General features: G+C 42.9%; 1 protein-coding gene and 1 long non-coding RNA gene across 4 annotated transcripts in view; both read right to left on the bottom strand.

The window, feature by feature from the left end:
• Window positions 1-862: 862 nt before the first annotated feature.
• Window positions 863-2,524, bottom strand: LOC130151624 (uncharacterized). Its single transcript, XR_008822649.1, has 3 exons — window positions 2,418-2,524; window positions 1,486-1,694; window positions 863-998 (listed from the first exon to the last, which is right to left on the bottom strand). It is a non-coding gene; the product is annotated as an uncharacterized LOC130151624 (long non-coding RNA).
• Window positions 2,525-10,311: 7,787 nt separating this feature from the next.
• RPS6KA2 (ribosomal protein S6 kinase A2) overlaps window positions 10,312-27,505 on the bottom strand; it is a 321,508-nt gene continuing 304,314 nt past the window's right edge. For all 3 annotated transcript variants that reach the window (XM_056344105.1, XM_056344107.1, XM_056344106.1), the window contains 5 exons: window positions 26,515-26,676; window positions 22,166-22,242; window positions 19,594-19,711; window positions 18,387-18,524; window positions 10,312-17,991 (listed from right to left, as the gene is read on the bottom strand). In XM_056344105.1, the coding sequence (XP_056200080.1) occupies window positions 17,866-17,991; window positions 18,387-18,524; window positions 19,594-19,711; window positions 22,166-22,242; window positions 26,515-26,676 (621 nt within the window). In that variant the 3' untranslated portion in view covers window positions 10,312-17,865. The remainder of the gene's footprint in view (window positions 17,992-18,386; window positions 18,525-19,593; window positions 19,712-22,165; window positions 22,243-26,514; window positions 26,677-27,505) is intronic.

Raw genomic sequence — 27,505 nt, 5'->3', positions numbered from 1 at the left:
CAATCTACTGAGGCTATGCAGTAGTTACGGTACTGGCATAAGACATGAAGTCAGTCCTAGAGGATGTACCTGCTATAACTGTTAACAAACATCTGCAGGGGAGAACGATGGTGCCTTTTCCCAGCTGTGAAAGGAATTGCAGGGAAACATTATTTAAATGTTGCATGACAGACAAGGGAACTACAATTAAACAAGCTGTTCAAGAAACTGTGACTTCAGGACTGAAGTAGCTATTATTTCCCTGCTGTGGTACTTCCAAAGTTGCAGAAAAATATGGAGAAATACGTATTGCTCAGACAGTCTTCCTAGACCTTCTAATGAAATACCTGTTCATTAAATGGACACAAATCCTATGGTATGTAGATGAGAAGGTTGACTAGAGCCATTGACTGACATTTAATCAGCCTGCAATATCAAATGGAGCCAAGCAAGAGCACAGGTTGATGTGATACTTGCATTTATCTTTTGTGTCTTTGACTACAAGGTACATTATCCCTGTGTGCTGGCAGGAGTGCTTGAAGAGTTGTAGACTGAATGCCCGAGAATGCTAACTCGGGAGGCTGCCTTATGCATCTCTGCAAAAATCTCTGCAAATGCGTGGTCAGCCCTGACACGTTTGCAGAGACATCCTAACAGAAATATGAATTTAGTATTAGTCTAAAGAAAACTAAAATAAATGCGTAACAACTAAATCACTTTAGAAGGAGCTATACCTCACTTTTGAAAACATTTCCTGAAATGCAGAAATTGTTTTCTCAGTGCTGAAAACCACAGAAGCTAGCAGGTAACAGTTTTCACACTGACCATGGAGTTGGCACACTATCACACAAGATCAGCATATATAATTTGCAAGTTTAATAGTTTCTATGTAAAACCTGATCAATTAGGATAAATTATTACATTATGGAACTAGAGGCATTTAATCATCTGCAGTTTTCAGTAGGTTCTGGAGTAGGATAAAACATCAAAAACCCCCTCATTTGATTCCAGCTGAGGACCTGCAAATAAGACAATGTTGTAATATTAATAAGACTGCAAGAAAAAGACAGACCCTCCTCTATTAATGGCCAAAGGAACACTATGATGTAGGAATTATAATGAACAAAGTAAAGAACTGAAAAATAAAATAGATGCAAAAAGGATCTGGAAAAAGCAGCTACTGTGATTAACAATCGTTGTAGGCAAGCCAAGCAACAGCTGTGCATAAGGAACTGAAGCAAGGGGTGCTACCTAAAACAAAGAAAAAAAGAAAGTATTTTGTGAGCATAGAAGACAAGCCTTCCAGGCAATTGTAATTGCTGCTTTTCCCTGCCTTACGTGCAAAAAGACCTGTCTGTCGTGATTGGATTATGGTTTGGTGGGTCTGAACACTTGAAGCTTTTATTAGCGTAGTTATTCCTGTTATTCTAAATTTACATACGTAGGAAATCACACAGCTCTGGCCCTAATACAGTCTATATCATAGGCACATATAAAACAGCTTACCCTGTGCTGTGAAAGGCATATAACGTCCAGAGTTGTGTACAGACAAGGAGAAACAAGTACAACGCTCCGGCAGAGGGCTGGTTGAGTTTGCAGCTAGGCTGCACAAGTGCTTTTTCTCCATGCCCGAGAAACAGCTTGGATTAGATGGAGGCCACTGCTCAAGGGTGGGAGCAGCAACCACCCGGCTGCTAGTCTGACAGCTTCAAACCCTGTTCAAGGGGTGGGGGAAAAAAACAAAACCAACCCAAACCAATATCTTCCCCTACTTAAACTTACAGTACAACTGTTCTTATGGGCAAGTTTTCTCCTAAGATTTTTTTTTGCTAATAGCCAAATAGCTGTAGATAAAGGATGCACCCTGCATGAGTAGCACTTCATGTGTGTGGTGCAGCAGAGCCTCAGGGCAACTGGAAGATGTGGCTTTTCTGTGATGAGGCTGCTCTGAGTCTTTAATTAGTCACACATGATAAAATAGGCAGCCAAAATTGCAGCTGAAATTACTTAAGCCACCTTCATGCTGCAATACCTGTAGTGGTGATGACTGAATGCATCTGTTTTTACCATCATGAAGACTGAATTAGTTTTAATTGTTTTAAGATCTTTTACTGAGCTGAAGCTCATCTCTATTTATTTAATTATGTTTCAAATGAGATAATTGTAGGTTTTATTTCAAAACATAAAACTATATTGCTAGGGCTGTTTAGTAAATCAGTTTTTACAACATGGGGAAAGAATCCAGTTAATGGGTTTATTCACAGGTTGCTTATGCTCCTGCTTAGTAATGTAGATACAAGTGCTGGGCTACAAGGATATAGTGGTTACTATTTAAAAATGGACCTTTGTAACAGTAATTGTTTTTTAACTTATAAAATTCTCTTAAGTAAAGAAATTAGGACAATAAATGGTCATTTTCTAAAAACCATGCCACTCACATCCATGTAAGAAGAAACCCAAACCTGCTGTTTCTAGCATTGAACTGCTGTACTGCTGGTATCCTTGAAGCAATTGTGGATGATTATTTAGTGTTTGGGAAGGAAGAGGTGAGAGCTGCTTGTTCCATCAGGTGCACTCTGTACTTTATATTGCTAAATCGGGTCAGCTGAGGTAGGAGAGCCTCTTCCTGTAACATGACCTTACAAAATTCTCCTGCTTCACTCGGGGAAATCTTTTACAGTGAAATGACATACAGCCATCACTGTAATTATGTTCAGAGGAGCAGAACAGTAGGGCTGGTGGTGCTCACTTGGCAGCCTGCATCTCTTAGCAGGCATCAAACTGGGCTGCAAAGCAGTGTTGGTTACCTCATTATGGAAAACCTGCCGTGGTGATGAATCCAATAGGATAACAACAACTAGAAATATCTTCTATTCTATTTAAAAAAAAAAAAACTATTTCCTTTTTCTGAGGAAGAAGTATCAATGATGTGGCACGAACATCTCAAGTAACATTGTGAGAAGGTTTACTCCTTCCATCACTGCCTTGCAAAGTGTGTCTTGAAACACTTGTACTTCATGAGAAGAACTAGTCATGGGTTTTCTCCCAAGCTTTCTGTGTCCTTCTTAATGTGTTTTATCCAATAAAAACATCCCACAGGTTATAAGGAGCAAACTAAAATCAGGGTTCTGACTGATGGCAGAAAGTGAAGGGCTCAAAGTTGATACTGTTAGATAGTAACAGTCATTTTAGCTATGTAATCCTTTCCTCAGGACTTATGGGTCTTTTTTGAGCTGAATAAATATAAATTTAGTAGAACATGATAAAAATGTAAGTTCTTGGTATGTTTCACCACTGATAAATTCACTTAGCATATTTAATTATGCTGTTTCCCGGTGCCTTGGCTCTACCCAGCCTAAATAACCCAAGTGAGGCTGGAGGATGGCCAGGAAGGGGGGATCATTCCTACAGAAAAGTACAGTTCTGTGCTTCCCTCTTCTTCCAGCCTTTCCCCTGTTAAAGAATGACTACCCAAACTACTGCCACTGGAAGGCCTTGAACATAAATATTGGTAGGCTTGATTTAGGAAAAAAAGCAATTAGCACACTTAAGCCAGAAAGGCATGATTACACCAGGGCTCACTTTGGTCTAATTACAGTATCCTTGGTGCTGTTTAATATGCTTAAGTTAGGGTCAGTTTTTCACTTGATGGACTGAGATTTCTCCTGCTCACTGGAGAACTGTGAGAGCAAGACAGCATCTAGGATGCCCCTGACTTACTAGAGGAAGCCAAAGGTTGTCTTTGATTGAATTGGTGATGCATGTCCAGATAGGGACCCTGAAATCACCTTTGGCCTATATCTTTAACTAAAAGAAAGGGGGGAAATTTCAGTAGACTACAGTGGATAAACAAACTGTGGACATACAAGATGAGTAACTTGAAGGTAAACATGCCAAAGTCCTTTCCAAAGCTACTGGGATCAAAGTGAAATAAACAATAGGTCCTGATGGACTTCTACAAGGCCATCCAGGACTCAACAGGGAGTTATTTAGGTTTATACAAGGTCTGAGAGAAAAAATAAAAAAGTACTGCTTCAAGTGTGTATACTTTTAAAAAAAATAGATGCATTTTACTCATGTACCCAAATGTGCATGTGCAAAAGTGAGATGGGTAGTTATAGACAACCTCCAAACTGGAGGGTCCTTTTCTTGTCAGAAGGATTTGAAATACTATGTCCCACAGACATCTGAGGCCAACTTTTGTATGGGTATTAATCTTTCAAATAAATATTAGTATTAGGTAGCGATGCTATAGTTTGAGTTCACAAGGACTATCTGTTTTTTTGCAAGAGATATTTTGTTTTTTACACTGAGAGCCTTATAAATTAAATATGAGAGCCAACATCCAAAAGCCATGCAATACCTTGCTCCTGATCCTTGGCAGCTGGAGTGGACCGCAGCATCTGCCCTGCAGACCCAGCTTCCCTGCCAGAGTGGAAGTCAAACCTTTCACACTGAGCAGGAAGCTCAACAAAACCTAACCAAGAGGAGATGTGGAGCAAACGAATGCCCTTATTGTGACACCACCCTGTGACTTTGGTGCTTATTTCTGCTTAGAGTGTCCCACCTGAAGGCTGTGCAGAAGTATGTTTTCACAACTTGCTGGGAGCAGCTCCTTCCTTTCTGTGGAAAGCTCAGGAGGAGGCAGCGTGAGCTTCACCTGTGCATCACATGAAACCCCTGTGGTTCCAGGGCTTGCCAAGGATGCTGCAGATCAGAGCAGGGAACCGCATCAGCTCCTTCCTCAGGCTGGTGTTGGTCAAATGCACATATCCCATCTCCCGGGAGTGTGATGCAAGCTTCCAGCTGTGTAGATTTATTTAAGGCTCTTTGGGCTCAAAAGCGGGACTGTCACTCTGCAGCAGGGCACCCCGATGGGGCTGGTTATGCAGCACTTCCAGACTAAGTGGCTGTCCTGCACAAGATCTCTGCCACATCATACCTCAGGGAGACTGCTCCTGCAGTGTTTGTCACAGAGGTGGAACAACTCTCACTAGATGTGATTGTTAGTGTTTAGGGTTTATCAAAAATTGTTCTTATGGAATTGCTAACATTTACAATCTTGAAGCTGAGGGAGGGAGCGGGGTAGTGTCTTCCCTGGAGAAGCACCTTTTTTCACTGTCACTCTGCATTATTATGAACAGGATTTGCATTTGTTATTGACAATTTACTTCCCACTTTCCTTCCTTTTTTTTTTTTTCAATACCCAGGATACTGTGATTTGGACCTTGAAGCCTCTCTGTCTTTCTTGGAGTACATCTTACAGGTGTGCAGAAGCTGCATGAAGTCAGTTCATGAGTCATCATTCAGCTCCAGGCCTTGGAAATTTTAAGAATTCAAGGTTTTGTGGTCTAATTTTCACTCTCTCTCAAATAGCTTAATTCTAATTGGAGAGCTTATTGAAGATTAGACCCTTCTTTATCTCCATGTACTGGAAGGTTTCACTCATGTTTGACATCTGTTTGTTTAAGGCCCTCCTGTTGTTCACAGGATTAGGACACTACTAATGCTATTGTAACTGACTTCGATCTTAAGGCAGTGAGTGTTCTACTTTTTTTGGGGAACACCATTTATCCAGTCTTGCTACAGGTTTTAACCATATTGCACCAATGGTGTGAAACGGTATTCTAAATTAACATTATAGATAGTTGTAAACATCACAAAATTTCAGAGGGATATTCTATATTGTTAAAGACAGTAAAGACACAAATTTAAACAGAGTGAGTTGATTATTCCAGTTGTTTGTGGCCTAATAATCTTTGAATTAATCTTTGGAGTTCATCCATGAATCCTGTGGAAACCTGATCTGTTCTCTCAGTGCTGACTGCTTGTGGTAGGGCAGTATGAATGCATGCCATATTTGAGGCCAAACGAGACCATCATAGCATTTAAATTCATTTCCATATTACTGCAGACTATTGAAGTCATCCACTTGCCGCTGTACTAGCTTTGTGTCTCCTAAGGTGTGTCTACTGAAAGTGACTGAGAGGAATGGCAGACCCCTTTTTCTCTTTGTCTTTCAAACAAAACAGATTTGTTTTGTTCCAATGAAAAGACAGTCTCACTTCTAAAACTGTGGCTGCCTTATTTCCATTCTGCCACTGCACCCAGATGTTTGCCCGCTTTTGTGCTTCAGTCTGGCTCTCTGTGTTTCCAGAACGTGGGGGTTTCTCCCTGTGAAGACTCTTGTAGGCAATAATCAAGTCGCCTCTTGGCCATCTTCAGGATAAGCTGAACAGGCCAGGGTCTTTAATCATCTCCATGATAGGCATTTTGTGTTTTTCTCTGCATCTGAACTCGGCACACTTTAAATATATTCAGTGATATTCATTGGTGCATTTTAAAAACGGCACTTGAGGCCTGAATTATGGGTTTTGCATGCCGTTTTCTTACCTTTAACATATACTGCCTAATCTCTTCTTCAACTTTCCTTTAGAAGCCAGGGATGAAGCTTCCAGTTACACTGGTGAGGTTTTTCTTGTAATTCTTATAGATTGATTTTTAAAAGCATCAGGTGCTTGTTGCTGATATTGACTGAAAGTTTTGAGAAGACTGAAGCACTGGCATTTAAGCACAGAATGTGGCCAGTGGCAATGGATCTTCCCCAGTTAGGCATCCTACTTGAAATTAGGCATAATCTGGGAGGAAGCTTCTGTGACTGAGGGAGCCACCCAGCCTTTTTCAGACTGAGGTTTTAGCTGTTGACTGCATCACAGTGGGGGTATTCTTGACTTGAATTGCTATAAATGGTGTAAAAACATACCAAGTTTAAAGGTCATGCTAGTGTAAGACCAACAATATCTGCATATGTTGGTGGGCATAGTAATATATAACTCACCCTGTTTCAAATGTCTCCAAATACCTTAAAAGTGAGTGTTAAGAGGATGAGGCCAGGCTTTTTTTCAGTAGTGCCAAGGAACAGGACAAGGGGCAATGGGGGCATGAACTGAAACACAAGAAGTTCCATCTGAATGTGGGGAAGAACGTTTTTACCTTGAGGGTGACAGAGCGCTGGAACAGGCTGCCCAGAGAGGCTGTGGAGTCTCCTTCTCTGGAGACGTTCAAAACCCACCTGGACACAACTCCGTGCAACCTGCTCTAGGAGAACCTGCTTTAGCAGGGGCTTGGACTGGATGATCTCCAGAGGCCCCTTCCAACCCTGGCCATTCTGTGATTCTGTGAAATGCCAGTGCTGTGTTTTTCCTCACAGATTATCTGATGGTAGAACATGGGGCCACTTGGAGACTTCCTGGAACTAGGGATTGTGCAAATTGTGTGAATGTGCATGTTGGATACCTGACATGAGCTTCACAGAAGGTTGCTGTCATTCCTGGGCTTGGGAGAGTAATAACAAATTTGCACCTGAATCACAGAATAAATAATCCTCACCTTTGCTCAGCTGAACATGCACTTTTTTTCAGTGAGCCAAAAGCATGAATACATCTCGGCTGTGTATTCCACCTTATTTCTGCCTGTCTAAGCACACATTTGAGGAGCGTGTTCGTTCCTGGACAGTTTTTACCTGTGTGTATTAGTCCACAGACATGATAGAAAGATCGCAGCCCCAACAACTAATGTGCAACTCCGCTCAGAGTGTAACAGATGGCAGCAGACTGGTGCTTGAAGTGAGACCAGAGGTCCAAATAGCAAAAGATCAGCACTGTCAGGACTATTTAAAAGCTTATGGGTCACTCTTGTCACTTCTCTGAAGTGAAATGCAGGTTGTTGCTGTTCTCTGTGTTTAAGGTTCCATTGTAACAGCTAATGTTCCTAAAGACTAAATTGTTTTAGTACCAGCAGATGAAATAAATTTACGCCTTTAGGAAAAGTCTCATATGCTTAAATCCAAATTAAATCCAATTCTTTTCTCAGTATGCTGGTTTTGACTTCGAGGCGACATGGTTACTGACATTAGGGGATGACCACCCCACTGTGTCAGACTCAGTTGAGGTCACTGTAAATAATAGCATATGTGGAGGTTCACTTCTGAAATCCAAGTCAAATGCTAAGGTAAAACGCACCTTCACGCCTCACATTGACTATCCGTTGGAGAAGCAGCTAGTCTGAATGGGTGAGTAAAGCAGATCACTGATTATAACAGAATATACAATACAGAGAAGAGCCCAGACAATAACGTGACAATTGGAAAGCCTGGGTAAATGCCCTGGAAATCAGCAGCTCTTCACTTGCATGCCTTGGAAAGGAGACTTTCCTTAAAATAGAAGCCTGCTTTCTACAGTAGGGAAAGTGTGAAGCTTTGTGACTGTGGCTGTTTTTACCAGTGACTGCAGGATGGGAAGAATACTGAGGCAGGAGAGTGCCAAGCCAAAACAATGTGCAGCCTCACCGCAGACAGTGAGTCACCAGCCTTTTTATAAACCAATTTCCTCAACAAAGAATGGAATTGAACTCCGGCCAGCTTTGCTTGTTTAGAAAACAGTGAGAGCACCACAAACAGTTCTCCAGTCTATCTAGAAGAATGGACAGAGTTCCTCTTCTTCCATCTTGCATCTGGACAGCAGGAGTAGGGCGTCTTCAGCAGCCAGTGCACTGCGAAGTGGTCTATCGTTAACCTGAATAGCTGGGCATAGCTTGTCTTCAGCTTGTCATCACAGCTTTTAATGCAAAATCTCTGCTTCTTTTCATCTTCAGACATGAGCTATCATTGTTACTGCCTGTTATTTGCCTTGCTGTAGTGCCTGGGATGCTCAGCCAGCAGTTATCCTGCCCTTGAACAAGGTGCTGTACAGGCATATAACAAGACTTTGTGAGACTCAGGACCATGCTGATGGTACACCACAAGTGGGACACAAAAAGGGGGTGAAGCGGCCAAAGGTGAATTAGGATGGGATAAAGCAGGAGGAAGATATAAAAAGGAAATTAATATTGACTACAGAGCAGAGTTACAAGGGGGAGGGGCGTTGTTTGCTACTTTTTTAATTATTTTTTTTTCAACAAATGGGTTCTTTTCTATCCAGGGAAAAAAGCATGGTTGCGTATCAGTGAGTGCAGACACTGAAGATGGTTGCTAATGCAGATTTCCTAAAAGGGTCGTGTCTTGTATCAGGCACTTGAACATACTCTACAAAGCCTTCCTTTTAGACACCTCATTTATTTGTTTTCTGGGGTTGGAGGGTGACTCACATTTGCCTGCCCAGGGCCTGGCATGCCACAGGGCTTCCCAGCCAGGTCCTCTGCAAAGTGATATATGTCCAACAGTGGCTGAAGCTGGCTCATTCCTGGTCATGTTCGTGTGAAAGCAGGAATTAGAAGAGGGGAAGGAAGAGAAAGGCTGCTTGTTTTTTTTCTCCTCTCACTTTTCCCATTTGGATGTTCTCGTACATGACTATGGTTCTTCAGAAAAACCTCCTTTGTTAGCCACTGGGCCTATAAAAATGGATGTACAGTAGTCATTGGCTTGCCTGCCAGGGAGGGCAATGAAAACCACAAGATGGACCTGTGGGACAGAAGCTCGATAAGAGAGAGGAGGAATAATTCCTGGTAGGTACTGGGGTGGTGCGGAGGAAGAGGATGGGGAGGGACATACACATGTCTACACATGACATACACATACCATAAGGTCTAAAGGAGCTGGAAGGGTCCACTCTTTTAGGGACAGAGAAAAGAAAGGAAGGGCAGAAGTGGGAGAAGGAGAGGAGCAGCTGGCAGGAGAACAGAGGCATGAGACGACCTACGGTCAGAGCAGAAATCCTATGAGTAACATATTTGAAATCCAAGTTTGCTTGGTCATGCTCGCTTGGACCAGGATCATGCAGTTTCTCCCTGTCTGGTACCACATGCTGTTCCTGTGGGGAGCCTGAGCTGGGCTCACCACCGCTGTGATGCTGCTGGACATCCACAGACGTGAACGCCAGTGTCATGGTGTGCAGGCTCAGACATGGTAACACCAGGGAAGCAGAACGAATCCCTCAAAGCAGGAGAGGTTTCTTTTGCTTTTGTGGTCACTAGTAAGTTCAGCAAGCAGAAAGGATATGCAGGCTGCTTGCCAGTGGTGAGCACTTTCCAGAACCATACCTTGGAAGTTCCTTAAGGGGCAAGGGAAACCCTCGCCAGGCAGCTTGTGTGAAAGTGCTCATTTGTCTGACAGTGAAACCCCAAATTTGTCTGCTGGGTGAACTGCCTGACTGATGTGGGGTTAAAGGCTTACTTGTTGCTTCCCAAAGCGGAGGTTTGAGTATTCAGGCTGCACAGAGGTAACAGCTCCAGATACAGTTGGAAAAGGTAACTGTGCTTTTACTGTGACCAACACATGGCATTCAAACATGGCCAGTGCTTGGGGACTGGAAAGGAACTATGCAAAAACGAGCAGAATCCTTTATTTTCTTTTTTATTTCTTTATAAAGAAAGGAAAGGATGGGCATGCCAAGCCACAGCGGAGTACAGACAAGGGTGAGCACTGAGGCTTCTCCTTGGGGGCCATCCACAGTAAACTCTTGCCCTGGCATAGTACAGCTCCCCATCCCTCCTGCCAGGAGGGACCCAGCACGCAGCCAGCCCTTCAGCACAATTGCAGCTCTTTGAAGTCAGTTTGCACAGTTTCACAATACCGTCAGCCCACGTCACATGGGGCAGCAGCAGCTGAGGCCAGCAACAGTAGCAGCAGCAACACTGGGTACAGTGCACAGAAGAAAGGGAGCAAAGAGCTCATTTGCAAACAGTAGGTAACAATATAGAAAGTCCAAAGATCATCATTCTGCTATAAAAATATTACACTTCATAAAACCATGTACTATAAAAAAAATCTATTCAGAAACGCTGGTAAACATAATAAATATCTGTACACCGGCTGCCCTTTTCATACAGGAAACGTAAAAAGCGTGAGCCTCAGAAATCATGGTTTGTAAACATGAATATGGAGCCTGTAAACAAAGTGCTAGATCATGGTTCATTTCAAGGTCAAATTCATTTAATACTACCCAAGTAAACCCCTTGCACCGTGTCGTCACCTAAAGGCCACACTCCACCACTGGGACAGGAAGGGGGACGCTGCTCTGAGCTGTCCCCTTGTTTCACTGAAGGTGCACGTGAATGAAGGAACTAATACAGCAAGAGTGAAGGAAGCAGGATTTGGCTCTGAGTAGCAAATCAGAACCAATCTTCTAGCAACTGGTTTTCACTTTCTGCACTTCAAATGCTTAATTCCAGCCTCTCCTTTCAAAATCCGCCTTTATCAAAGAGGACATGCATTTTCCTCATTTGCCTTTCAAGCTAGTCTGAAAACTGCGACTGTAAAAGAAATTTAGGAGAAATAATGGAGCACAAATTGACTGTGTAACTACGTACAGCAAAGCAAGAAGCAGTGGTTGTACAGTTCAACACTGAACATTATGGTTTACACAACACCGGCTGATGCAGAGGGCCAAATTCTTAATTCCAGACTTTCAACACTGGGCTGCAAAAGATTTCCATGTGCAAGCCTGCACGGACACGCATGATCAGATGCCTGATTAGCTGGCTGATGTGCCTGTGTTGTCACCTGGTTGCACATGGAAATGCAAGGTTTAAGCTCACAAAACTTACGAATAATTTTACCTAAAATTTGGCTCTAAGAACTACTGTGACTTTATTTGCTTTGTAACATTCTCATTCTGGACAGGCTTCTACTCACCCTTCACCTAAATACTGAGAATTTTAGTTCTGGACACAGTCAGAACCTTACTTTTAACTTCACTTTATCTTCTGAGTTTAAACACTCAAATTTTTGCTAACTTTCAGAATACAAGAGGAAGTGCAATTGTTGCTTGTGTTATGAGCATAAACGGCCTGAAGTTATGCCAGAGGAGGTTTAGATTGGACATTAGGAAAAAGTTCTGGACCGAAAGGGCTGTCAAGCATTGGAACAGGCTGCCCAGGGAAGCGGTTGAGTCACCATCCCTGGAGGTGTTTAAAAGACGTGTAGATGTGGCACTTAGGGACATGGTTTAGTGGTGGGCTTGCAGTGTTAGGCTAACAGTTGGACTGGATTATTTTAAAGGTCTTTTCCAACCTAAATGATTCCATGATTCTGTGACATGGAGGGGGATTATGGGACTATGTTCAAACAGGAACGGAGGTACCAGAAGCAGCTTAGCCACCATGTCCCAGGGCAATACAGGGGTTCAGGAGCAGGGTTAGCTATGAGGTGAGGATACACACTTCTAAATGATATGCTGTATACTTTGAAAGAGGGAAAGAAAATGGGCTTGCACGTTTTCCTGTTTTTGATGAACTACATTAAAGCATCTTATTAACATTATTTTAGGCCGTTTTATTTTAATGTAAGGAATATCTGGGGTGGTTGTCCCGGTTGTGCTGCTTGCCTGTCTTTTAGGATTCAGATACGTGACCCCGGAGCTCACATGGCTTTTGTTTAAAGGTGCTGTCTGCAGATGTTCAACAAGGTATCTTTGCTTCTAAATATTTGCTTTGGCATTTTTGCTACACATGTCTTAAGACAGCTTCAGAACACCTGAATGAAAATAGTTTTCCAGTGAAAGCTAAGATATCTTGTTTTCTGCTGTTGTAATCTGCTTTATCTTCCATGTTTGTCTGCCTCACTCCTGCTAGGGGTCTAGAAAGCTGTAGCACTCCACAAAATCAGGTATTTCCTCTGTAAAAATTGGTGATTTAAAAACAAACTCCAGGATTTTTTCTGTCCTCTTTATAAAGTCAGTGGTGGTAAAAATACACACAGTCAACATTATTTACCCATGGCATGTCATCTGCAGCCCTACACCGTCTGGTTACAGGGAGCTTCTATGAACTTGTGACTTTTCAAGCCTGGGCTTGTTCCCCCACTCCGTGCCCACAGGCTGGCACTGGTAACACGCTGCTGTACAAGTATCGCCCTGACTCTGAGCCACGCTTGGGCTCAGCTCAGCATAACTCAGAAACAGAGGGGCAGAGGTAACACTGAAGTTGTGGCCACACCGATGTGTTGACAGCACTGCTGCCAAAACAGATGCTGTTGCCTTCCTGCTGTACTCAGCCACTTGTTCTGATGCACAAACATTTGCTTTGCCCCATGGTGACCGGGATAAGGGAGGTGCAAAAGGACGGATGAGTAGCTGAGGTCAAGAGAGAGTGCCTGCCTGCCTTTTTTTGGCATCAGCACTTGCATATGCTGGCATGAGCTCTGTGGACCGGCAGCATAATAAAACCCTTGTGGCACTCATGGCTTAGGGAATGATGTAAGCCCTGGCATAATTCATACCATAGAATACACAGCAACTGCCATGCTCGACCAAGGTCTGTATGTATTTGTATGTACCAGAGCTGGGTACAAGTTGTAGAGAGATCACTGCACTACACAGACAAAGCCAGCCTGCCCCTTAGAGATCTGCATACTGATTTCTAATAGAGTCTGATCTACCCTGTAAGCCAACAGATTTATTGTCCCTTTCAAACTCAGTCCAAAACCTAGTCAACCCTAAATCTGGTTGAAAAGAGGCCCAGGAACACATCCAGGGTTAGATGAAACACAGGGACACACAATCTGTACTTCATAAGAGTGTGACATGCAACATCATGTCATGACATTGTATCACGTAAGACAAGCTTCTCCCGGCTCTCTGTGCCTGGGTTATCCCCAGTACCCAGGGCCATCTCAGGGAGCTGCTGAAGATGATTTTTGGGAGAAACAAACCAGAATTTATTATCAATGGATTTTTTTTTCCAGATGTGGGGACTGATTACAAAGTGTCTGTGAGGGTCACTTGTGGTTTGCTGAAAAAGTCAGGCTTTATAAATGCTATCTGCTCTTAAAACTTGCTTAGAAAAAATTGAACAAGTAAAAGATTCATGAGGGATGGGGGGCAGGGGTCAGCTGTCCCTCTGAGCAGCATCTCCCACACCTTTGCCATATACACAAGCTGTGGTGCTGCATAGGAACTGGGGTAGCTCTTCCCATGATCTTCTTCATCAGGAACATTTGGCTTCTTCAGAGTCCTGGAGCTGCAGAGATGGGGTCCAGCTCTGCAAAGTCTGGGGAGATGCCTCCTCCCTGCTGGGCAGACTACCCTCTACTGAGCTGAATGACAGCTTTTGAAGTGGCTCTCCAGATGAGCTGACTATGTTCTGTGACAGATACACTCCAGTATGCCTTGGACGGTCATTGCTTTGCACACATTGACGGTTCAGAAATGTAACTATACTATTTGCAATAGCCGAAGGCACTAGGTCATGTCTGGACTGATAATGTGCAAGATGGTATCTAATTCAAAGTGATTTTCAGACTTTTAGGAGTTAAACATAACATTTAATAAAAGTCCCTTAAGATTAAAAAGAGAGGAGAGAGCGAGCCTAAGCTTTTTTCAGTTACGTTTTCTCCTAGAAAGAATAAATGCTTATTGCTGAGCTATACTGCAGCAAGGAGTCTGGGAAGGAAATGCTGGTTTAAAAGCAGCTGTAGCAGTAATCAGGCCATGGCCATGCATCTTCGCCTGCATCCAGCTGGGCCAGGGCAAGTGGCGGGTGCTACCGGTCTGAAATAATGAGTGCTCGTGGCTTATTCCTCCCTCTCTGCCAGGAGCGACTATCCCTTGATTTGCTGATGCAGGCTCTTGTATTTCAGTCCAAGTGAACTGGATCAGCAAGACTGACAGCGGAAATGGTTTAATTGGGTTCATCTTGACTGAAACAGGTCAGAAAACCCTCAGAAGTGCACCTCCCGTGCACAAGCCTGGGGAGCGGGGGCTGATCTGCCTTGGGAGTGTGCGGGGATGCACAGCTGGGACAGAAGGGAGGCTGGATGGGACAGCTTCTTCCATGGATGGGCACGTCCATGGAAGCAGTACTTTATGCATACCCAGAATATGAATGGTATCCATTCCATACCCAGAGAAGGATGGTACTCTATCCATACCCAGAGTAACCACTACCATTTTCAATGTCAGATTTTCAAGAACACCACAGACAAAACTCTGCTGAGCATCACCTCAAGCGCTGACTACACTTCTATTGTCATTTGAACAAGCTGGGACAGCATTTTTTGTGTGTATGCATTTACATATACATACACATGTGCATAAATCTGGATGCACTGGCAACAAAATCTTAATAAGCAACCCCATTATATGTGATTTATAGGCTTATAAAGTAATTAATGGACATCAACATGTATCATTCTGTATGTGGCCCAAACCTGGTATGGTTAATAGGTGATAACTGGTGGGTTAGAAAGAGCTAAACTGAGAAGAGATTCAAACTATTAAACTTTGGGAAGAGCAACATCCTGTAAGTTTGGCCTACAATAATATTCAGATCATTAAAAAATGCTCAAAGAATTAAGACCAAGTATATCAAGAGGGAATTGGACTGTGAAGAGAAATCAAACTGAAGCAATGAAAGATGACCAGGAAGTCTGAGGGGGAGGCAAAACCTGTACATAATATTTACAACACTCTTTCTGCCCATCTACAATACAATTACACAGACCATTGAAAATTTATTTTGTTGAAACAGCACAAATCATCTGGGACCCCAGAAAATCCAGCCCTCCCTCCTGGTTGCACTTAGCATCCTTATGCTCATCTTGCTTCTTCCAGGACAGAAGTCACTTCCAGGGAAACAGGCCTGGCAAGAGCGTTTCTGCATCAGCCAGGGTATCACCTGCCTGCAGACTCGCCTGGCAGTGTGCTGCCAGCAGAAATATATGAGACTTAACTTCTAACAAGAGGAAAAGTATAAAGGCAGCAAAAAGCTGATCCTGAGCACAGCTTAGCCGGGGGGAGAGAACGATGGCTGCTGTGTACATAACCATGGACACACACCTGCACATGTTTGCACACATCAGTCCAAGCCAATTCAGCCACTGTGTGAAGTTTCACAGCGTTGTTTATTCTAGAAAAGAGAAGGGCTTCATGGAGAGCTGCTTTGCAGCAGTCCTCTGTGCACAGCACATAAACCTGAACATTAAATATAGGTTTAAATTATTAAGAATAAATTTAAATCTAAAAATAGGCTAATGCAAACAAACAAATTTCAGTCAACATCGGAACAGAGCTAGTTTTAGGAAGCATATTGCTATAGCAAATGCAACTCCTTGTTCCCTTGGACACTCAGAGGTGTAATTCCAGTTCAGCACCGAGATGCACATACTACCCAGCAAGGAAAAATTACCATCTCTAGCATATGAAGCTCCATGTTCACATTTTTCTTTTTTTCCTGTCACAACAGAAAAAAGCCAACATAGAACATTAGCTTTTCCCACAAAGCATCTGAGGTGAAAAAATTTACTTGGAAAAAAAAATTAACAAAAGCAGTACAAAGAAGAATCCTGGTCAGCTTGTGACCACTATAAGCCAAATGGGGAAGAAAAAGAATAAAAAAATAGTTCACATCCGGCACCACAAACCTTGCTCGCTTGCTTTGAAGTCAGGGAATGAGAAAAAAGGTCCATTTTGCTGAGATCATTTCAACGAAGTTTTCTTTCCCTGAACCTGGAAAATCTGGGTAGTAGGGTACAGAACTTTTGTTTTATATGTATATAAATACACATGTACATATTTATATAAATATAAAAGCAGAGCATTCTTCTCATAATTTATTATTATTAAAGCTTGTAACAGAGTTAGCTGGACTCTTCAGAAGTGGGCGCTCTCTGTACACAGGCGGCACAGGGAGTTTAGCTCTGCTAGAGCAGAACAGCCAGGCAGGGGCACGAAACGCTGGGTGGTGGAGGCAGATTCGGGTGAGCGGCCAGGGAAGGGCAAGGAGCAATGACTGGAAGTGGCCTCACTTGCTTCAGGGTGGCACTCTGGCCTGCCAGAGCCGGTCTCGTGAGCAGACTCAGTGACGGTGTGGGAGGATGGCTGCACCGACCCAGCCAGCCCCTCGGCAGCCCAGCTGCCTTCTTCTGTACCAGCTGCTGAGGAGGGACTGTTCCTTGCTTTTAAAAGGAGTCCCAGTTTGTCCCCAAAGCATGTGCACGCTAGTTTGCTTTGGCAGTACCACCCACCATGCTGCCATGGGTCTTTCTGCCTACTGCCCTCAAAGTCACGTGTCCCTTTCCCCTGACTCTGCTCGGTTCCCCAGCCCCCTCACCTGGTCCTCCCAGACCTCCTGCTTGCTGGCCAAGATCAGACACCTTTTCCTCCCCTGATCCACAGACTCCTGCTCACACTGTTTTACGTGAATGCTTTCCCACAGTCTTGTAAGACCCAATAATTTCCTCAGAGGAGTGAGTTTCTCAGAGGTTTTCTGCTTTCAGAACCCTCTGAGTCAGTCAGGGCTGGTTCGAAGCTCTCCTTGAGCGGTGCTGGCTTCGTTCCACAGAGGGCAGGGGCAAAGTGCAAAAGATTTCTTGAAATCAGAAGATATTTCCACCACCAACAGCTCGCTCTCCTCTTCATGTTGTATAGCACTTGTTTCAAGTTAGGTATTGTTCATGTGTCTCTGCAGCCTTCACTCTTCCTGGGGAGAGTGGAGATCAGTAGATGTCTACTGGTGACCAGCCAGGTCACTTCATCCTGATGCATGCTGGAACAGCTGAAAACGTTCAAACCTGATTGCTATCTTCATAGCAAAAAGTGCTTTTCTTGAGAAACAAAATGAAAACAGTGTTCCCATGGAATATCTTAAGGACTCAAAAACAGTATTTCCTAGGGTGGGAAGGATGAAGCACACCTACTTTATTTGGCTTTATCTCAGTAAGGAAACAGAGCTACTGGCAAAATTGGCACATCTTTGTGAAGTTGTTAAACCTGGGACCCTGGCTGGAATGTAACAGAAATGACGGAGCAAAAGAGAACTTTGCCTTACGCTGGGCTTCTGCTAGTCCTGGCGATGTCGTGTGCGGGTTGTCTGAAGAAGTTCTGCTAGCCAAGTAAAGATGAATTTCTCAAATAATAAACTGTAGGTTTTCAAAGAGGCCTTTTGGGGGTACTGCTACAACCTGGTAGAGGTAAGTCTTTTCATGCCCCGCCGCTGAGCCAGATTGGAGGACAATACAGGCTCCAGCCTTGGTGCCTGAGGTGCTCGGTTTAAAGCGAAGTAGGTGGCTGCCATTGCACCCTGTAAAATAGAGAAAGAGAGAATGCTGGGCTGAAATTCAGTTCATTGATGCTTTCCCCCTCCCTTCTCCTATACAGCTCCCTGAAAAAATGGAGGTGCATGGCTGATTTCCATGAAATGATAACAACATTTCAGCTGGCAGACATCTGGGGTGTCTCTCATTCAAAGTGGTGGGCAGCAGTATGTGCACGGAATGCCACCAGGTCATGATAATGCGGCTTGAAGTTAAAAATACCAAGCAGGTGACAGGTCAAAAACCTTTACTGTTAATACAGTGCCATATTAATTTTTAAATTACAAAAAAATCATCCTCGGTCCTCTATCATTTCCCAGAATATTTACACAAATGACAGCTCATTCTTCAAGGAAGGAAGAGGCAGGGGTATAGGATGTACCTTCACCAGGTGAACATCCTGTCTGCTGAGTTGGTTTTGAGACAGATACTCTCTGTTCACTATCCATGGATGTCTTAGGACTTGGACTGCTGTGAGGCGCTGATGAGGGTCTACATGAAGCATCTTAGACACAATGTCCTGGGTTTAAAAGGAAGAAAACAGCAACGGAAAAAGTAATTAATAGCAGTGCAGTTTTCACTAAGATCTTCCCAGCGGCAGTGTCATCGTGAGCAAGTCCAATGGGGAGAGGAATGCACTTCAGATACGCTTTATATTTGTTAAGGGTAAAGTCTGTTCTTCAAAATTTTTATGTGCAATGTTCTTTCAGCTGATAACCCAGTCAAAAGATGATGTGGAGTGTGTTCACCTTATTGAGTGAGTGTTAATTACTGGTGATAAACACCTAGAGAGGATGCCATCTGGAGGCATCTCCTCACTGACTCCAAAGCATGCTTACAAGAGAAACTTAGAAATTTAACATTCAGGTGGCTAAAATTCAACCATATCAGTTCTACCACATCTGAGCATTTTCATTTCAAAACTGGACATCTGATAAGAAGACCATTGTGAGGCTCATAGGTGTTGGCAGCAAGATCAGTATGTTACTAGGATCGCTTGCAGTTCAGTGGTGGGATATATCAAAGTTCTTCCATTGGATACTACCAGTTGCTAAAACTGAAATTTCTTGCAGGAATCTCTAAATCCTGTCAAAGTTTCTGATTAATGCCAGGCAACTGAACGTTTTCCTGCCCATCTACATGTCTCATAGACTAGCGTGCAGCTTCATGCCCAAAAGTCTCAGAACCAGATGAATTTTCTCTCCTGGGGTTTCCATGCTTTGTGATAGATGAGTAGCCTAAACTGTGAACTATACGGAAGTTAAAAATGCTAGCTTGTGAACTGCCTGCTCCTGGTTAGCTTTGAGGAGCAAAAAGGTGATTCACGTAGAGATCATACACTGACAACCCTACACTTGCATTCACAATTGATGGTGCTGTATTATGCTTTAGTTTAATGAAATAAACTACCATAATTCCTGACACATTATTTCATGTGGAGTGGTAGAAACATAAGGAAGCAAGTTTTTATTTCATGAGGCACTGAGAAATAACCCTTCTGACTATCTCTCTCTTAAGTTTGTTATAACTGCAAACTGCAAGCCCATTTCAGAGAACATAAAAAAAAATCCAAGAAAGTGTTCACTGACCTTTGCAGTATCAGATACTGAATCCCAGTTTCCTCCTGTAAGTGCATATTTGCCACTGCCAATCCTGGCTAGAATCTCCTCTGGGGTGTCATCTGGTCCATTTGCAAAAGGAGTGAACCTATTTAAAAAAAGAGAAAAAAAATACAGTGTAATTTGCAAGTATATGATTTCTAGGATCTAGTGCTAACTGCCACCGATTACAGGAATTTGGTTCCAGAATGGACCAGATATCACTGCTTCATTTTGACTTAATCTATACAGCCCAGTGATTCCTCATATTAAGTTGTTTGGCAGAGGAAAAGACTGATTCCTTAATTGTTTTTTAAATTTTTGTTCTCTTCCCAGTTTTTTAGGAGTGAAATATTCTTTTTAAGAGATAGACAGGTTTTTACCTCTTTAAGTGTTTTAACTTTGCTTTATTGCTAATAGAAGTACCTTGATAATGGCAAGAAAGGAGAAAAATAATAAAAGGGAGAAAGTAGAAAAAAGAACCCTTTATAATCTATTTTTCAGCGTTTTGTTAACCATAACATGCAAGTCTGTTGGGCAAAACAAATGATCTGCAATAGGCTACTTCCTGATCTAGCCAGTCAGAAATGAATAGTGACATGCACCCAGCTTTACAAAATCTGTGTCACATGCATTTGTCTTTATAAAGTGACAAGTGATACGATTTTTGCAGCTGGCTAAAATCTACCAGGCCAAATTTTACCCTGCAATCTTGAACAGCTGTGTAGGTTTTTATGTGGGTATTTTAATATTTTTCCTTCCTTCTGTCTTTTCTCTTCTGAAAACTTGCCAGTGTTTTTTACATAGTTAAACAGTTGGTTTGGCCACAGCTTCCTATCCCACCTGGTTTCTAGAAGCAAATTCAATTCCTCATGCTGTATTTTCTAATTTTCAAAAACATTGCAGACTTCACAGAAGTTCAGCCCAAAGAGATAAGTAATATTATTCCAGTCAGGAGGGATGAATTATGAGTTAAGGACTTGCTAAAACTCCAAGGTCTGTCACTACCTGCATTCACAGGATCCCGGGCTTGTGCTCCAGTCCTGGCTGTTTGGGCCCTCTCTGCTCATAGTGATGATGGGAGCAGAATAAAATCCTGGATGCAAATAAAAGTCAGTGCCTACTAACTCTTCTCTGGTGAGGAAGAACAAGACCATCCCTAAATGCAGTCGTGGCACTGAAAAGGTCAGCACTTCTCAACTGTTTCCATTACTCTGACCTTCTCTTTTAGCACAGAAAAAAGTGAGATACAAGTTAATAGCACCTGTTGGCAAATTTAATATTCACTAAGTTATGCGATTTGTATTTCAGATTCAAATATATTTGGATTTTTGTCTTCATGTATGAAAAAGAAGCATTTTGAATACAATCAGCTAAACAAATGTAACTGTGGGTAATGTGTTGATTTTATTTTACTGATTCTGGTTGTGTATCACTGCAAATCTATGGCATTAGCCTAATAGAAACAGGTTTTTGGATATCCAAGCAGACTGCGACACGTACCCAGAAAGTCACAATATATTTCAGCTAATGGTGAATGAATTTTACTCAGGAACAAAATAGATGGGATAGAAACCTCTGGCACTTTTTCTATAATCTACGAGGCAAGAGACACGAATAACGGAAGGGTAGGGTCCAACTCTTCGTTTTCTGTATACATCTAGGAATGAATCCAAGCTTCTTGCCACAGCTGAATGATCAGGAAGCAGATTAAAGAGCTGTGAGAGCTCACCAAAAAAGTTTCAAGCTGCACTTCAAGTTGCACTTCTGTGCATACCAAATGTGCACATACCAGACCTTGAGAAATTAATTTCAGGGGCCTGATAACTCCAGATTGGGTTTGCCCACTGTGTTTTCCATTCACCCCAGCAAAACTTATTCCTGTCCTTCACTGCTTGTTTCAGTCTCTCTCTTTTTCTGGGTCTTTTTGTGTCAGTATTTAACTTCAGTCAACACACTGATAGCAGTATTTTTGCCAAGTACCCCCCAAAAGTTCCTGCTGCCTGTTGCTGTTCTTGCTGGTCTGTTCATGTACTTTCTGTCCTTTCTGCAGCATATTTTTGAAATATCATATGAAAACTATGTTTGGAGGTTTTTTGGGGGCCTTTAAAGTTACTCAGATACTACAGTAATATCAACAGTAGAAGAAGAATGAAGCTGAAGAGAATACATGCATTAATAGAAATGAATGAACATCCTGTTATGGATAAGGTGAACATAGTATGGCTTTTCATACTCCTATGCTCCTCTCCTAGTGTAAAACTTTCACACTTGCTTAAGTGGTGAGTGAGCCTTTCAGGAGTCTAGGTATCAGTTGCTTATGGGCACAGGCTGTTAAAAACCTAAACGCCTTGTAAAGTGTCAAAGATATTTGTGTGCGTTCTGGGGAAACTTATTCTAATTCTAGGTCTTGGCATCTACTTTCTTGCCTTATACAACTGAGCACACTTCTCAAAGGAGGCCAGACAGTTTGCTGTCTCTCTCTGTCACTCCCTTCTGGCTTAATCAGTGCTGAAGTGCTGAGCCTACTGGAGACTGTTGCTCCAGGTAGACCTTCACTCACCCTGCCAACATGGTATACAGTAGGATCCCCAAGCTCCAGATGTCACAGGCTGCATCATAACCTTGGCGTTTAAGGACCTGTGTGAAGGAAAGAGAGAGATGAAAATAGGTTAATATGCATTCCTGCATTTTTAGCTTCTGATCTTCAAAAAGCACCGATTAGTGGCTATATCTGCTGACATTTCCAGGGCTTAACCGCATAACTGGCTTGAACATGTGGCTGCCTCAGGATCAAACTGTTCAGTAGTGGTGTGGAGCAAGGTGAAGCCCAGGCTAGAATGAGCTGGTTAGCATCCAGGTCCAGCACATCTGTCACCTCCACAGTGAGGCAGACGAGTGCAGTTTGGTGGAAGCCTCTCTGACCATCTAATACACAGCAAAGCAGAACAACATTTCAGTGTTTTAAAATGTTTCTTAAAAAAAGCCCATTAATACATATCCTCCTAACATAAAGGTCTCCCAGAACACTGTGGATGCAACAAGCATAGGGCTGAGTGACAGTGATAAGCATGTCTGAGCTCAGTTTGGACTTGATACAACAAATGGATGCACACTAACACATATCTCATGTCAGACTAATAAAGATGTATGACAACTGCAAAGAAAGCTAAAAGGCTTATTCTTATCTTACTTCTGTATTCAGAAAAGTAGCCACATTTAGACTGGACATAACAGATAACAGGCTAAAACTTGATCTTTTTCCGATGGGGAAAACAAGACCCATGGTACTCAGCAAAGATCTGATCAGTAGGTTCATTATTGGTACAGGATGGTGAGCTATGGCAGTAAGGGTAAAATCTAGATTTCATTTATGCCAAGTGAATAGTAGAAGAAATGCCTATTGGAGGCAGTGCAAGCCCAAGTGAAAGTGAAGTCACCAAGTGAGGCAGCACTTAGGTGACTTAGGTGAGGCAGAGATTAGGGGAGGATCTTTGTTTCTCTGTGGCACAGGAAAGCTCAGGGGCCACCTCCAGCTTTTCCGCTTGCTGGTAAAAGCAAACTACCCTTCTGTTCATTCAGTTCAGACACACAAGGAGAATTTTGTCCTCTTCTGATGGATCAGTAGATATATTAATTTTTTGCAAAGCACATGAAAAAGGAACGTACAAAATCAGCAAGTATTTCTCTGACCTGCAGCCTTTTTACCCAGGAGTGATTTCAGCTATCTGAAGTCTATCACAGAAAAGACCAAGCACTGCTGGGAAAAAACAGTTTCAGAAAATGTTGTCTCGACAGATTTTACATATGATGAGTGGTAAGGAAACCATCTGCCAGGTATGCTGCTGAGTGAACATTTGCTACCTGGAAAAAAAAAACCCCAGAGAAGAAGCTGCATTTCCTCTTGTTGACAAAGCTGGTAATATTGTGCTTCTGTCCCTCTTTCCTGCACATCATATATACGCTCTCTGGCTGTTTTATTTGTTCTGTTTCTTTAGTTCCTGCATCCCTCTATTAATATTAGTTTTTATGGGATAAAGCTCTTTGTTATTTGAAAAACTGTTGTTTCTTGCTTCACCTGTGAGACTGAATACCCAACATTTATCCGCTGGTGTAGCCATTCTCATTGCTTCTTGAACAGTTACATTTTCATTGCCATTACTGTCTTCCTCCAATAACCATGGACAACCAAGTCCAAGGCAAATGACAGAAAAATGGGGCAGTGATGATATTTAGTGGAGCAGGGTATTAAGCAAGTGATTACACAACCCCCGAATGATGGGCAGCTGTTGCTGCATGTTATCGTGCAGTTTGCAACAACGCTGCCAGGTATCAGGGACATTCACGCTATGCTAGTGCCTTGGGGAAGCTTTGCTGTCAGTTACCTTTTATCAACAGCAACTTCACCCCATGGATAACAACAGGATCTAGTAAGAGTTATCGGTTAATGTTGCTGCTATTTGAAAATGTGTCCAGCAGGTCTCTGGTGATTAAAGTGAGAACACTGAGCTGGCAGGAGCAAGTGTGGGAAACCTTGGCCAAAAAGGTTAGTGTTCAATCTATGGGGCAGATGTTATCAAACAGTAACAGGCATGTGTCTTAGAAATAAATCAGTCAGGGAAAGAGCTTTGCCAAAGATGCAGTGGTGTCCTGCTCTAATGGATGCTGATGGATTTATGACCCATGAAGGGGTTTAGGTCACCTCAAGAATTTGATGGGATCCGAAATACAGGCATGAGCTGGTTCTTAGTGCCACACGTGGTAGTGCCACAAACTTCCCCTGGGTTCATCCAGTTCTGATAATGGCTGAAATATTTATCCAACCCCAACCCCCTTTACTTCTACAGGCTTTGATTTATTGGATTAACAATGTTGCAAATATAGCATTTTCTCAGCTGTGACACAAGCAGGGATGCGTATGGGTATGAAAGCTAGTAAACAGTCTCATAATTTCAAATGCAAAACCAGTAGTTCTTCAGGCATTTTGGAGGAGAACTGCAGAATAAAAAATTTTCACTTCATCCAAAAAGACCCTGCTGCATCAGTAGGGAAAGGGGAGGCTGCCTCTCCCTCCTGGCCCTGCCTCGCTCCGCGCTCCTGCACGCAGCACTGCTCGCACTAGGTGGCAGCTGCGTCTTTCTCTGGGAGAGTCTCATGTAACCCCCAAACGAAATATTTCCAAAATAAAGGGACGTCCAAGTGGGCAAACATGCCCTCCTTCCTCTGCCACTGTCCTCTTGTGTCATCAGCTCAGCCGACTTTCTGTCGCCCTTCTGCAGAGGTCGCAGCGGGGCTCACGGAATGTGGAAGTCAAGTCTAGGCTGGAGGGCAGCGTTATATCACGGCCAAAATGTAAGAGCACTTAAGGCTCTATGTAAGCCCTCTGCCAGGTCTGGTAATGTTTCAATTACTCTCCAACGTTTCCTGCACTAGCAGGAACTGTCTTACTGATCACAAATATCTGGCAGAGTGATTTCTGCTCTCAGTTCAGATCAGAAGAGTCTGATCTGAAACTGCGTTGGGCTGGCAACATTTGTCATTACAGACACAAAACAAAATGGCCCATCATGCAAAGTAGCTACACCTGTTTTAAGTGCATTGTATCTTGGAGAAAATCTGAGTGCTTTAAATCTCGTGAACATGATTATTTTTTGGTTTAGAAACTGAACTGCTGTGATGCCACAGAACTTTTTTACGTATTTTGATAAAATTTAAATTGCTCATTCCACTTTCTAAAATGAAAACCCAACAAACAGCAATAAAATAACAAACCAATCTGTCTTGGCAACGGAAGATTTTTTGCTGAAAAAAATCTGCTTTGAATTTATATTGCTTCGGCAGTGGTCTCAGTTTAAGAAATTCTCCTGATGCTGGAAGGGTGTGATTCCTTTAACTTTTGGTACCATGAAAGCACCTTGTACAGAAAGATCATCCGATTTTCCTCTTCCTGGTTACATACCATATAGATTAACATTAGATGGAGGAGAGTTACGGGGAAGGAAAGAATGCAGAATGATACCGACTGAGAGAATGGTATTTGGCAGTAGAGGACAGATGAAATATTGAAAGGCAATAGTTCTGCATTTTTCTTGTAAGGACCGTAACAAGCAGAGGGAGACACACATCTGGAGTTGTGTATTGCAAATACTAAAATTGCTGATAAGCATCGCTCCAAGAAATGGACAATTACCCAGGAAATTAACCTCTTGCTCCTCCATCAGAAGGAAGCAGCTATAAACAGCTCAAGGGTCTAATACAGCAAACATCCCAAATAATTCAAACAGCTGTGGGACCCAAACCCACTCCCATGGGGCTGCGTGAAAGGAACAGCTCTCGCCAGTGATGCAGAGCCACCTCTCCACGTTTGGGGCAAGCTGTTTGGTCTTCCTCCATTTCCCCATCTGTAAAAACAGGAAAACGGCCCTTTCCTACATCCCCCATAATAAGAGGGATTGGTAGTAGGAAAACCCAAGAGGAGAGCTGTTTCTATAGCTCAGTGAAGTCAACAATAAAGCTCTCACTGACTTCAGCGTGCAAGGACTTAATGCATGGATTTTTCTTTTGATTCTTATTCAAGTTTTCCCTCTTAAGTTTTATCCTGTTCTGATGCAGTGCCCTAGAGGGGAAACAGCCTAAGCAGAAGCAGCTAGAGAGAAACCTGGTATTTATCGTACTATGAGCCAAAGCATCGTGTATGTTGGTCCAAGACAGACACCACCTTCTGTCAGGAGAAAAACAACTGCCCTGACAAGACCAGGAATAGGAAAGTTATGGTAACAGAGGCTGTGCAAGTGCTGGTAGCCTGGTTCCTGCCTTGCTGCTCTTGTAGAGGCAGTGAGGAAAAGGGAGAGAAGTAGGAAGAACTGCTTCTTGGACATGTGTGTTACTCACAGCTTTGAAATGCGATCCTACCTCAGGGGCGACAAAGTTGGCCGTGTAGCAGGGAGTCATGAGCAGCCCGTTCTCTGCTCTCAGTTGCTTGGCAAACCCAAAGTCACAGATCCTGATGGAGTCTGGGTTTCCTGACTCATCCATGTAGAGGATATTACTTGGCTTGAGATCTCGGTGCACCACCTTAGCAAGAAAGCAGTGAGTAACAGGTGAGGAGAGGAGGTCAGGGAGCATCCAGGCTTGGCTGCCATTTCTGGTCTGCTGGTTGAGGTAGGTCAAGAGCTCATATTTAAGTTTTGGAGAAAAGTTGCTTTAAAAAGCCTTGGGCAAATGAAGGGGAAAAAAAGGTTAAAGCCTGCTAAATCAGAAAGAACGTGTCTGACAGCCTCTGCTGGTGTGTTAAGATGGAGACTGCTACTCTAAGGAGGGACACCTTTCCCAGGGGCAGTCAGAGGGCGTTGCTGTACAAACACCTCAGTGTCAGAGTCTCCTGGAACCTGAAAGCCCTAAAACATTCAGTTGAGAGGCAAAGAAGAAAGTGTGTAAGGGTCTTCCTGCAACTGTCCACATGAGTGGCTCACACACAAAAGGAAGGTTTCTTTTTTCCCTAATTTCCAAACGTATTCACAAAAGTCCTTTCTGTAGGCACACAACTTCAAGTGGCTGTGTTTTACCAGACATGCTGCATTTCCGTTGTGGGATAGCAACCTTTATTTTTTATAGCAAGACTGAAAAACTATCATGAAAACATAAAAGCCTAAGCACAAAATGCACTTGTTTTAACCGTGAAACAGAAAAAGCAGCAGATACTTGACTAGTCATCCAAAGTGCTTGTCTGTGAAAAGTGGGAAAGGAGAGATTTTCAAACTACCATATATAGAGAGCTTAGATTTTAAAAGCCAGCTCTTTAACAGCATGTCAGAATCCTTTCCCATCAGCTGCTCAGACTGTCACTTCATTTGGAAAGCTGACCATTTGATTTTATTACCTATCTGCTGATTCAGCTACCCTA

This window comes from Falco biarmicus, chromosome 6 (assembly GCF_023638135.1).
Source record: "Falco biarmicus isolate bFalBia1 chromosome 6, bFalBia1.pri, whole genome shotgun sequence".
Lineage (NCBI taxonomy): Eukaryota > Metazoa > Chordata > Aves > Falconiformes > Falconidae > Falco > Falco biarmicus.
The sequence above is the reverse complement of the archived record's forward strand: the minus strand, read 5'-3'. Positions and strand labels throughout refer to the sequence as shown.